At 45.6% G+C, this 11762-nt stretch overlaps 1 protein-coding gene and 1 pseudogene across 6 annotated transcripts in view; one reads left to right on the forward strand and one right to left on the reverse strand.

Annotated features, from left to right (window-relative positions):
- DOCK8 (dedicator of cytokinesis 8) overlaps positions 1–5265 on the forward strand; it is a 259998-nt gene extending 254733 nt beyond the window's left edge. For all 6 annotated transcript variants that reach the window (XM_077249094.1, XM_077249095.1, XM_077249096.1 and 3 more), the window contains one exon: positions 3444–5265. In XM_077249094.1, the coding sequence (XP_077105209.1) occupies positions 3444–3504 (61 nt within the window). In that variant the 3' untranslated portion in view covers positions 3505–5265. The remainder of the gene's footprint in view (positions 1–3443) is intronic.
- A 4256-nt stretch (positions 5266–9521) lies between these two features.
- LOC143771689 (uncharacterized) lies at positions 9522–11192 on the reverse strand (annotated as a pseudogene).
- Positions 11193–11762: the final 570 nt, after the last annotated feature.

The raw sequence follows: 11762 nt of genomic DNA on the forward strand, positions 1-11762 counted from the left end.
CTGCTTGTAACGCCACATTGACGTCACTCAAATGTTCAGGGGTGCCGGGCACCACCCCCTCAGCGCTGTTTACCCATGAAATCCGGCGCCTGCGCTGTGTATCGCTGTTTGGTGCAGGCGCAGAGAGCTCTGGCCGTCTGACTTCACAGCCAGGCTTGCAGACGGCGCCTGTGCGGCGAGTGCGGCCACCCACCTTGGTAATCCCAGCCCCGCAGTGTGTTATGCATTATGCAGAGTGCGGGGCTGGGATTCACAAGCAGGGCGGCCGCACAGGCGCAGTCTGCAAGCCTGGCTGTGACGTCAGACGGCCAGAGCTCTCTGCGCCTGCACCAAACAGCGATACACAGCGCAGGCGCCGGATTTCATGGGTAAACAGCGCTGAGGGGGCAGTGCCCGGCACCCCTGAACATTTGAGTGACGTCAATGTGGCGTTACAAGCAGGGGGGTGAGGACCTGCCTCCCTGGCTAAAGAAAGGTATTTTGGCGAAAATATAAAACCCTTTATTTTGGTAATATACAGTGGCCCTTTAATTCCATTTCTGGAGTCCTGAACTAGTGGAGCTAACTGGAAGAAAGCTGTGAAGGTCTCTTATAGATGACAAATTAATACCCAATAAAACTATTTTTTTTTCTTCTAATCTACTCTTAGATTTGTGCAGAAGCTTCATTAGCCAGGACTGTGCTCCCGGTGTTAACAGAATCAGTTTATCAACTATTCACAAGATAGGTGATAGATTGCTGGTGGTCTATACTGATTATGAGAACAGGGGTAGAATGTCCTCCATTTTAACAGAACAAAGCCATAAACTTTGAAGGCAGCATACAGCTACTCTATGGGACTGATGGAGATAGCCGAGCACTATACTGAGCTATCTTGGTTACTTTCAAAACGCCGCTCTGTTTATACGACTCGGTACCCTAGCAATCATTAAACGGCTTAGGCACTAGTAAAGTAGGTAAGTCTTCACTGCTCCAGACCACCAGGGATTTTACCATTAATCCATTCACATCGATTGTACTGCATGAAAGCAGTATTTCGACAGTGAATGGCAATTTTGGGGCATTATAGTAGCATACCATGAGAAATATATGGTAGTATTTGGATCCTGTGTCGAAATATTATTTGGCATTTTAAGATAGCATTTCGGTATGAAAATTCAAGTAAAAAGGTAACGTGTCAGTGTTTTATATGTAGATTTTACAATTACACCACCACCATCTATCATGTGAAGAGTTAAGGTGACTGACAAAAGCAGTGAATTATTTAGGCTGTTGAACTGTTGGCTCAGTTTCAGGTATAGCTTTCCGAATTCCTGGTGGAGCTGAGCACCTCACTTCTGACCAGAGGTACAATATGTGCTTGGCTCCTGGACTGTAGAAATACATTCTTATCTCCCCACTGCAAATACTTGAAATATCTAGCTCTTGCCCAGTTTTTTTCTTTACTCTTGATAAAAAGACTATATAAATCACCAGCAAATGTCAAAGAAGTATTTCTGTTAATTCTTCGTGTGTGTCCTGTAACACTTGTTCCTTCCTTCCATTCTCAAAGTCATTGCCAGTGTGACACACTCTGTTTGTTCAGTGGGAAACATGTTGATGCTTTGAATTTGTTTGGGGCGAACAAATGGTTTGGTGACAATGGAGCCATTATTTCTATGGATTGTACACACACTGGGGATTCTCAGCGTTGTGGGCTGAACCCATCCTTCACTTCTCAGATGGTCGGAGGTAGGTGAAAGTATTCCAGGCATGCAGGGAATTGCAATGAGCTTGTTCTGTGTTTTGTTTCTGCCATGGAATGGAGTGTCTAATTAACAGAAAATCCAAATCTGCAAAGTCAAATAAAACCTTTTACCCTGATGAATTATACAAATAGTTGCAATAACATAAAAAGGCTGGAGCCCCTGAGGATGCATAAATGTTCATTCTGAATCGATGATTAAATATGACAACTGATTCTCCAAAAGTAATGGTATGCAACTGTCAGGGAGTCTTGGCTGTCCACTTCTACGTTTTTTTTTTATAAAAAGCACACAGTAGACCTTCCCCCTCACCACCACCCTTCAAAATTAAAAAAACCTACATAGTGTACTATTCAATCTCTTCCTCTCCTTATCAAATACTGTCGACTTCCCATTCAGGTCTTTTCTGTTGTGAATTCTGCTTTTGGGTTCCCTCCGGTGGTAGTAGGTGGTAATGCAGTTGTCCCTGGGTTGCAATCCTGGTCAGGTGTGTCTGCTGATTGCAGTTCTGACTGGGGTATTTAGGTGTGCAGGATTCATTAGTCCTTGCCAGTTGTCAATTGTTGTTGGGAGGTGTAGGACCTCTGCCTGGTTCCTCCTGCCTTTCTGCCAAATCAGCAAAGATAAGTGTCTGGGTTTTTTTTCCTGTGGCACACATGCTGTGTGCTTCACAATTCAGTGCTATTCTTTGTGTTTTCTTGTCCAGCTTAGATTGTGTCAGTATTTTTTCAGTCTTGTTGGATTCTCTGGAGTGGCAGATATACATTCCATGTCTTTAGTTAGATTGTGGAACTTTTTGTATTATCTGTTGTGGATATTTTTGGAAGGGTTTAAAAAAAGACCGCCTAGTAATCTGTCCTATCCTTTCCTATTTAGCTAGAGTGGCCTCTTTTGCTAAATTCTGTTTTCTACCTGCGTGTGTCTATTCTTCTCCTACTCACAGTCATTATTCGTGTGGGGCTGCCTATCCTTTGGGGGTCTGCTCTGAGGCAAGATAGCATTCCTATTTCCATCTATAGGGGTATTTAGTCCTCCGGCTGTGTCGAGGTGTCTAGGGTTTGTTAGGCACACCCCACGGCTACTTCTAGTTGCGGTGTTAGTTCAGGATTTGCGGTCAGTACAGGCTCCACCGACTCCAGAGAAAGTTTTCATGCGGCTCCAAGGTCACCAGATCATAACACTTTTCCTCTTACTACGTGTATGGGCATGTGACTGGTGCAGCCAATCACTGGCCACACCGGTGATGAGATCATTGCCGCTGCAGACAGTGATTGGCTTTATCGGTCACATGTCTGTAGTGCCAGAACAGGATGTACAAAGACTGACCTTGTACATACTCTCCAGCATTTTTAAAGAAATAAATGAGGGGTAGACAACCTTTTAAGGAAATGCTTCCTTCGAAAAAATATGCAAAATTGTTCTCTGGAAGACAGAAATTAATTTCTTGTGCCACGAGAGACATTACAGTAGAGGTTGTTCACTACTTCATCATTGATGACCTATCCTTGGGATAGGTCATCAGTGTCTGATTGGTTGGGGTACGACACCCAGCACCCCCGCCGATCAGGATAGGTCATCAACGATAAAGTAGTGAACAACCTCTTTAATATTAATGACTTCTTTTTTCAGGTAAGCTCCCTAAAAATAAGATACCACTGTATGATACATACAGGATAAGACATTTTTTCTGTCTTGCAGGGGAATCCTCCATAGATCCAGCTTCAGAAAATATGACTCGCAGGTGTCGCAGAGCAGCTGATGGATCAACGTAAGGATGGGAGACCTGATCAACGAAACTCTCCATATGCCACAGAAGAAACAGATCTAATGTGTGGTTTTATCTACTGATACAACACCAGAGATTATAATGCGGAGGGCTGACTTTCACGTTGCAATTTGTTCTACGGATTGAATTGTTCTGATGTCATAAAGGCTAAATTCATGACAATAGAAATTCATAAGATTACGTAAACTTAGGTCATCTGATAAGCCTTGATTACATTTCCAAGTGTAAGAGTTATTCGCAGAAATGGAAGTTTTTCTGGTTAATGTAGGTCTTATCACTGGAATCCCCACTGTTTCTGAGAGCGGAGCTCTGAATTGCTGTATTGGAAAGGAGCGGAGCTCAGACATGCCTTCCACTGCGCCATTCATTCTCTATGGGTCTGGCGGAGTACTGTACTCCATTCCAGCAGGACTTGTAGAGCGAACCCAAACTGGATAGGCAATATCTTTCCAACTTAACCTAGGACTGACTAGCCTGCCAGTGGTAAACAACAATGTCAAAATAGACTTGTTCACACTTTAAAACTAAACACACACACATTTTCACAAACATAATCATGATCGGGTTGAAAGTTGTACCTCAGTTGTATGTTTGATGCTATCAATTTTATCTTTTTTCTTTAAAAAGAATATCAATACATTATGTCACAGGATAATAGAGAAGCGGAGGTTCCCACATTTTCTGGATACCTGGGGATGCAGGACTCTACAGGCCATCAACATAGCCTAATATGCTGAAAATGCAGAAATCTGAGCTTAAATGGATAGATAAGTGGAGGTAGACTTTAACTGCCTTAATTTGCCCTTGTGCCTTGCAAATATTAATATAGTTGCCAGAAGATACAAGTACAGGTACACGCGGAGCGCTAACTTCATGCGAAGGTACTGTGTCGTTAGAGTACTATGATGCTTGAATTACTGAGTTCTTGCCCGTTAACCGTCTGGTTGTAGTTGTATGAAAACCACTAAGGTATTTCATAATAGAAAACTCATGACTGCCAGTGACGAGACAGATTGATCCATTTTATGTCTGCAAGGTAGACTGTATATGAATAACATGCCCTTAGACTGTGCTTTGGTTTAAAATTGCTGATAATAGAAAATCAACAGTTTCAATGCAGGGATAGAAGTAATACAAGCTGCAATCTTTTTTACTTTTCATATATATGGTTGTATAGATTTTTTAAGGTACTATGTTATGCACTGTCTCGGTAAGACTGCCAAACTTATGACAGTACAAGATCATCCTTATGGCTGTATATATTTGAATTGCTGCTTTCATTCAGTATTATTTGTGATCCTTTTCCAATGCCAATAATAAATACAGATATAATATACTTAATTTACAGAGGAGCAATTCCATTTGCGTTGCCCTTTTCCTGCGTCCAGTCTGTGGCAGCTGGTCTTCACTTCTGCCAAATAACATGACTGATCAGCTATTCAGTTTGTTATTGGCCAGGCCAAGCACGTTGGGTGTAGAAGTTGAAGACGGTCTGCCATAGAGGACCAGACTGGACTCTTGTCCAGGGCAGTGCAAATTAAATTGCTCATCCTTAAATTTACTGTATTATGTAAACCGAACATGATTAACGTACATATCATGTCATCTAAAAAATACCTAGCTTTATGTGTAGATTGTTTTTATATAATTTTTATGATTGTGAAACTTGTGAGACCGTAAATATGTGAAAAACTATGAGGAAAATTAAAGCAAACATCTTTCCTATGCATACAATTGGACAGTTTCTTCTGTATTATTACATTTTTTCTTCTATTTAATGTCATTAAGACTCAAGATCAAACATTTGTTATGAATATACGGATGAGGCCTATGTAATGTACAGGTAAATGACAGGACTGTAATGGCTGATGGCTTTATATGAAACAAGTCATTTATGATGGGCATAAACAATTTATCATGAAAGGAAACTTTCAACTGGCAGTATTTTGCATCGTTATGAAAGTCAAAACCAGGAGTGGAACCTGTAAAGATATAATGGAAAGATTTGTACCTCTTCCGTTTTTTTGATCCATGTCCATGTTGTGGCTTACAAATACTAATGGAAAATACTGAGCAAAATACTGTCATGTGAAAGTAGCTATGTTACTCACTTTTCCTGGCTCCAGTGGCGGTATGAAGGACGACACCAAGGACAACATCTGCAATGAGTTTGTATGTTCTCCCTGTGTTTGTGTGGGTTTCCTCCGGGTTCTCCGGTTTCCTCCCACACTCCAAAGACATACTGATAGGGAATCTAGATTGTGAGCCCCAATGGGGACAGTGCAAATAGTGTATGTAAAGCGCTGTGGAATTAATGGCGCTATATACAGTAAGTGAGTAAAATAAAAAAATAAATAAAATAAAACCTGAACCTCGCCATCCTTCCTGACATCACTATTACGTCAGGCGGATCACGTACTGCGGTGTCCCCACTTTCACCAACGGGACGCTCCACACCCCCTGGGGACACGTAAGGTCAGCTTGGTACAGTTTTACACAGACACACACACACACACCCCCCCCCCCCCCCCGTCCAAACTAGCCCAGGGAGGCACAGGGAGTGAGAGGATGTGGGCCACGTACTCACTGACGTGTCACGACACTTGCTCACAAAAATGACAGGCTGAGAGGCCCCTTGCACTAGCACCAGTGAAGCAGAGCACTGCCACCAGTTCATCGTTAGATATAAGGCCAGTCCATTAATAGGATTATATTGGGCCAGGAACCAGCCCCGGTAGCAAGGAAAGTTAAGCCAGGAAACGGACCTATGGATTGAGATATAAGAGCAGCCCAAGGTTAAATGATATATTTAATCACCACAAGGGCACACTAGACAATACACTATATACACAATGGTTACACATATACAATGGTCAGATATGCACGGTCGAAGTGGACCGCATGCATAAGAGTGAAGACCACATGGCCTTACATTAGCCTTTAGCCCCCTTGGGTCACTGCCCTCTCGGCTGAACCTAAATCCCCTTCCCTTGCCACTGCAGCTAAAAACTCCAAAACGTAAGATGGGTCATAATTCCTTAATAGACCGTCCTAGCGATACGGTTTGGGCACCATCGGATCCGGCCGGGCCCCTGCTACTTGTTAAGACCAAACACGGCTTTGCTATCTGCTTTCTACTAGCTATTCTATGCATCTCCATACCCATGGGTGCTAGAACGGGTTGAGATTCAGGTGGGCATTCACCATGTTCTGGGGATCTCGAAAATATACACGTTGTATGGCTTGGACTTATAGTATATCTATAACTCCTTAGGGAATTATGTTTCTGGAATGTTCTAGAATGTGTCTGCAGCTTCAGCAGGACTCTATATCACAAGTAAGCCTTTGTCCTGCTCTGAGTTGGTCAAAGAGCGAGATCTGTCACTCACAGCCTTTGAGGCTTGACAACCATCCCCCCTTCCCCCCTACTGAGCTAGGTGTTCTCGTACAGCTGCACGCGAAGGGGGTTTTATAGTCCCATGCCATATAGGATACATATAATTGACATGAAATTATATCTCCATATTCTTCACAGCCGGGTCTTGCTTATTTTGTCTATGACTGGCTCCCTTTGTGCTTTACCGCAATGCTTGTGTTTCTCAGCATTGAGGACAAACTATTCTTATTCAAATCCCCAAGTCTATTTGCTAAAATTCAGCCTCAAACTTGCAAGGAACTTATGACCCACCGTGCTGCCCTGCTACCTGCAGACACTACCTCAGATACTCTTGCGTCTTCCCCTACCCAGAAGCAGTGGTATGATCAGACCATGTTTCTGCACGGTTAGACACAGTCTTTACTCAGTACACAGCAGGGGCACTGTCACGGATCCCTTCTCCGTGGTGTCACTAATTTGTCACGTGCCCGCTCTCAACACGTGACTTGGGGTTGTGCCTGCAAGGGTTAATCTATTTCCCCACTCTCAGTCCAGCATTCAACCTCTGTCCTATGCTGTAATGGGAGCATAAATCACACACCGACCCAGGCCACACACCCGCTCATACACGCTGCCACCACTCATCAAATACACGGGCGATGAGTCACGGAAATTCTTAATACTAATAATGTCTATCACTCATAAGGCTCACACAACTTAGGCTTCTGATTATTTTAGAGCATTCAAGGTTCAACTTGTTAAAGTTTTATACTTTAATACAATGGTCCTTTTTTGGGACAAGAACCACAGGCGATGCCCAGGCACTCTGGGATTTTTGTATCACCTTGAGGTTCAGCATCTCCTCTACCTGTTTCTTCATGTGTGCCTTCACCTCTGCTGACACACGGTTGCAGACTGCCGTACTGGGGGATTAGTGCCAGTGTCCACATGGTGGGTAGCTAAGTGCGTCCTCCCAGGCTCCCCGGTGAAGACTTCGGTGAACTCACTGAGCGCCCCCATCATCTTAGACCTCTGACTGTGGGATAGCGCAGGGTTAAACTCTGCTGACTCCAGGGACTCCATGTACTGAGTCCCAGCCCCCACATCTAGTAACAGATCAGTTTCCCCCTCTTCAGGCAGGCTACAGACAGGTAAGACACAGGTCTCCCTGTCATGATGAGCCTTCAGCATATTCATATGAAATACTTTCTAACGCTTCGCATGCTCATCTAGTGTCACCACATAATTAACATCATTTAGCCGCTTGTGTACAGTGTATGGTCCCTCCAATGCGGCCTGTAATTTATTCTGTAACACAGGGACCAACACCCAAACCTTCTGTCCCTCCTTGTAGGCCCTCAGTCTGGCATTACGGTCGTTCCAGACCTTCTGGTCGATTTGGGTCTGCGTCACGTTCTCATGGGCCAGGTTGCTCAGTTTTTGCATTCTCTCTCTGAGCCTCAGTACATATTCGACCACTGAGTCTCCAGTAGTTCTGCCAACAGTCCTTAATCAAATCAAGTGGCCCCCTGACCCTCCTCCCATAAACCAGTTCAAAGGGGGAGAATTTAGTAGACGCCTGGGGTACCTCTCTGTAGACAAACAAGAGATGGGGGAGGTACTGCTCCCTGTCTCTCCTTTCAGTCTCCACCAGCATTTTGAGCATTTGCTTTATAATGTTCCGTTAAAACGCTCGCAGAGTCCGTTGGTTTGGGGATGATGGGCGCTGGCCACAAAGTGCTGTACTTGTATTCTTTCACAGAGGCTTTCCATCAGATCGGACATGAACTGGGTTCCCTGATTGGTTAACACTTCCCTGGGGAACCCCACGAGAGAACACAGACAGTAAAGCATCCGCCACTTTGTCTGCTCGGATGGAGGACAGTACCACAGCTTCCAGGTATCGTGTAGCATAGTCCACCACTGTGAGGATGTACTTTTTGCCAGAGCTGCTAGGGATTGCAAGTGGCCCTATGATATCCACAGCCACTCGCTGGAAAGGCTCATCGATCACAGGCAGTGGTATCAATGGAGCTTTCTGTATATTCCCGGACTTTCCAACTCTCTGACAAACTACACATGATCGACAGTAATTGGCAATATCTGTCCCCATCTTGGGCCAATAAAAGTTATGTGTCAGGCTAGCTTTAGTCTTTTGTATTCCAAGGTGTCCGGCCAAAGGAATTTCGTGGGTAATTCTCAATAATTGTTCCCTAAATGGATAAGGGACGATCAGCCGCCTTTCATAGTCCCAAGATTCTGTAGTATCCGTGGGGAGTGTCTCTTTATACAGTCTGCCCTGGTCCCAGCATACTCTCTCTTTGCCAGAAGCAGCAGGGGGCTGATCGGCAAGACATCTGAGCTCTTCCAGACTGACATCTGTCCGCAGGGCCTCCTGGAAGCTCTGACTGTCAGCTTGCAGGCCCTGGCCTAGTGTGACTGCCAGGCTCTGGTCTGAAGCTGAGTCTTCAGTGTCTGTTATCAGGGACCTTGGTGGGCCTGCCATGTAAGGAGGCTCCGAGACCACAGTATGGGCCTCCTGTCCTGGCAGTTCTGTCTGAGACTCATCCTCTAATCTCTGAGTCTGAGCCGCAGCCTGACTCCGGGTCACAGCTGCCACATATTTACAGTCCTGTGCATCGGGACATTTTCCCTCCTCGCACGGGATCTCAGGTGCGTCTCTTTCTTCCACCTTCTCTATCATTTACTTGCAAGGGACGAACATAGTGGGACACCATCCTCCCCAGGTCCGTGCCTAACAACACATTGGTGGGAATAGCCTCTCATATTGCCACGTCTCTCAGTCCTTTCCCTGCTCCCCAGTCCAGGTACACACAGGCCATGGGCACGGCAGGGTTGACCCCTCCAATACCGGTTATAGACATAGTCTTTCCTGGTATGATATCGGCAGGGGTTATCATGGCTGGACGCACCAGGGTCACCTCTGCCCCAGTGTCCTTGAGACCAATGGTGACTTTATTGCCAACAGTGACAGATTGACAGTTCTCATTAGCCCTCGCTTCAGAGCTGGCCACTAAGAGGACAGATGGTGGGGACACAGACGGCCTTGTGGTTGTGGTTGGGCATTTCTCCCTATCATGGCAGACAGCGCTAACATGTCCCACTTTGTTGCAGGAGAAGCACCGGCGTGCATCGCCTAGAGAATGTCTATTCCCTGGGATCCCATAGAAGGTGGGCTTGGACAGCACTGGTGATCGGCTGGCAGAGGGAGAAGGGTCCCCATTTGGCTTACCTCCCCTCCAGCTGAATCCCGATGGCTTCCGCACCTCAGGCATCCTGTTAGCCACATAGCAGTCTGCAATCTTTGCAGCCTGATCTGCAGTTTGTGGCTCCGGATCACACACAAATTGTCATACAGCCGTGGGGCACATGTGAAAACATTGATTCTTGACCATATGATCCGTTAAGTCCTCAAAACTGTTAACAGAAAGTCCCCTGATACATTGGTGGAACGTGGTCCTCAAGGTGCTCACAACATCTGCATAGCTGTCAGTTGATCCACGTTGTAGGTTCCGGAACTTTCTCCGATACACTTCTGGTGTTAGGTTGTATTTCCTGATCAGGGCCTCTTTTATGGCCTCATAGTCCCCATCTAGCTCTGGTGGGAGGCCAGCAAAAACTTCCAGGGCTTTGCCTCTCAACCCTGGGGTTAGATACTGCGCCCACTGCTCACAGGGTAGATGGTATTGCCTGCAGGTTTTTTCAAACCCCCGAAAGAAAGTATCTAAGTCCGTATCCTTCTCCATCACAGGGAAGTTTTCCAGACGTGGTCTCCTTGGATTTATGTCCTGGGAGGGGGTTATCTGAGGACTGATACCCCGCTCTATTTGAGCCATCTGAAGCTGGAAAGCTCTGTCCTCCTGGCGTTCTGCAGCCTCTCTCTCAGCCTGGTCTCGGCGTTCTGCGGCCTCTCTTTCAGCCCTGTCCCGGCGTTCTGCAGCCTCTCTCTCAGCCTGTCGGTGCTGTAGAATAAGCTGCATGCGCAGATTGGGATCACTTGTTCACAGCCGTTGTAACTCCATTTGCAAAGTACAGTCCATAGGCTCCTCAACACTGGCATTGCTGGCATTTCCATCAGGTATCTTCGGTACAAGAGCATTGCTGGGTCTCTCTGAGGTGGGCTCTCTCCTTACCCAGATGTTCCAGCACTTTGCTCTATGTCCTGCTCGACCAAGGCGCTTATCAGCAGCTCCCTGGATCTGTCGGCCGTCTCTATTTCTCTCTGCTCACAGAGGCCGGTCAGAGCCTCTTTGCTCTGCTTCTTGTACTGGGCTGCCATATCGATGAACAGCCTTTGCCAAAAAAAAGATAGAAAAGAAAAATGGGGAGGGGAAACTATTTGCAAGTATGTCTAAGTAAGCACTGAGTTGAACCTTGTAGAACTGGTGCACTCTTCGCAAGGGTACCAATTCTATAGTACAGGGAATAATTGCTTAAACCATGCACTAATGCTCTAATAGAAATAATTCTATCCCACCGCTCTGCCACCAATTGTCACGGATCCCTTCTCTGTGGTGTCACTAATTCGTGACGTGCCCGCTCTCAACACCTGACTTGGGGTTGTGCCTGCAAGGGTTAATCTATCTCCCTACTCTCAGTCCAGCATTCAACCTCTGTCCTATGCTGTAATGGGAGCATAAATCACACACCGACCCAGACCACACACCCGCTCATACACGCTGCCACCACTCATTGAATACACGGGCGATGAGTCCCGGAAATTATTAATACTAATAATGTCTACCACTCATAAGGTTCACACACCTTAGGCCACGGATTCTTTTAGAACATTCAAGGTTCAACTTGTTAAAGTTTTATGCTTTAATACAAAAAG

The sequence above is a fragment of the Ranitomeya variabilis genome, chromosome 1 (genome assembly GCF_051348905.1).
Source record: "Ranitomeya variabilis isolate aRanVar5 chromosome 1, aRanVar5.hap1, whole genome shotgun sequence".
Classification (NCBI taxonomy): Eukaryota; Metazoa; Chordata; class Amphibia; order Anura; family Dendrobatidae; genus Ranitomeya; species Ranitomeya variabilis.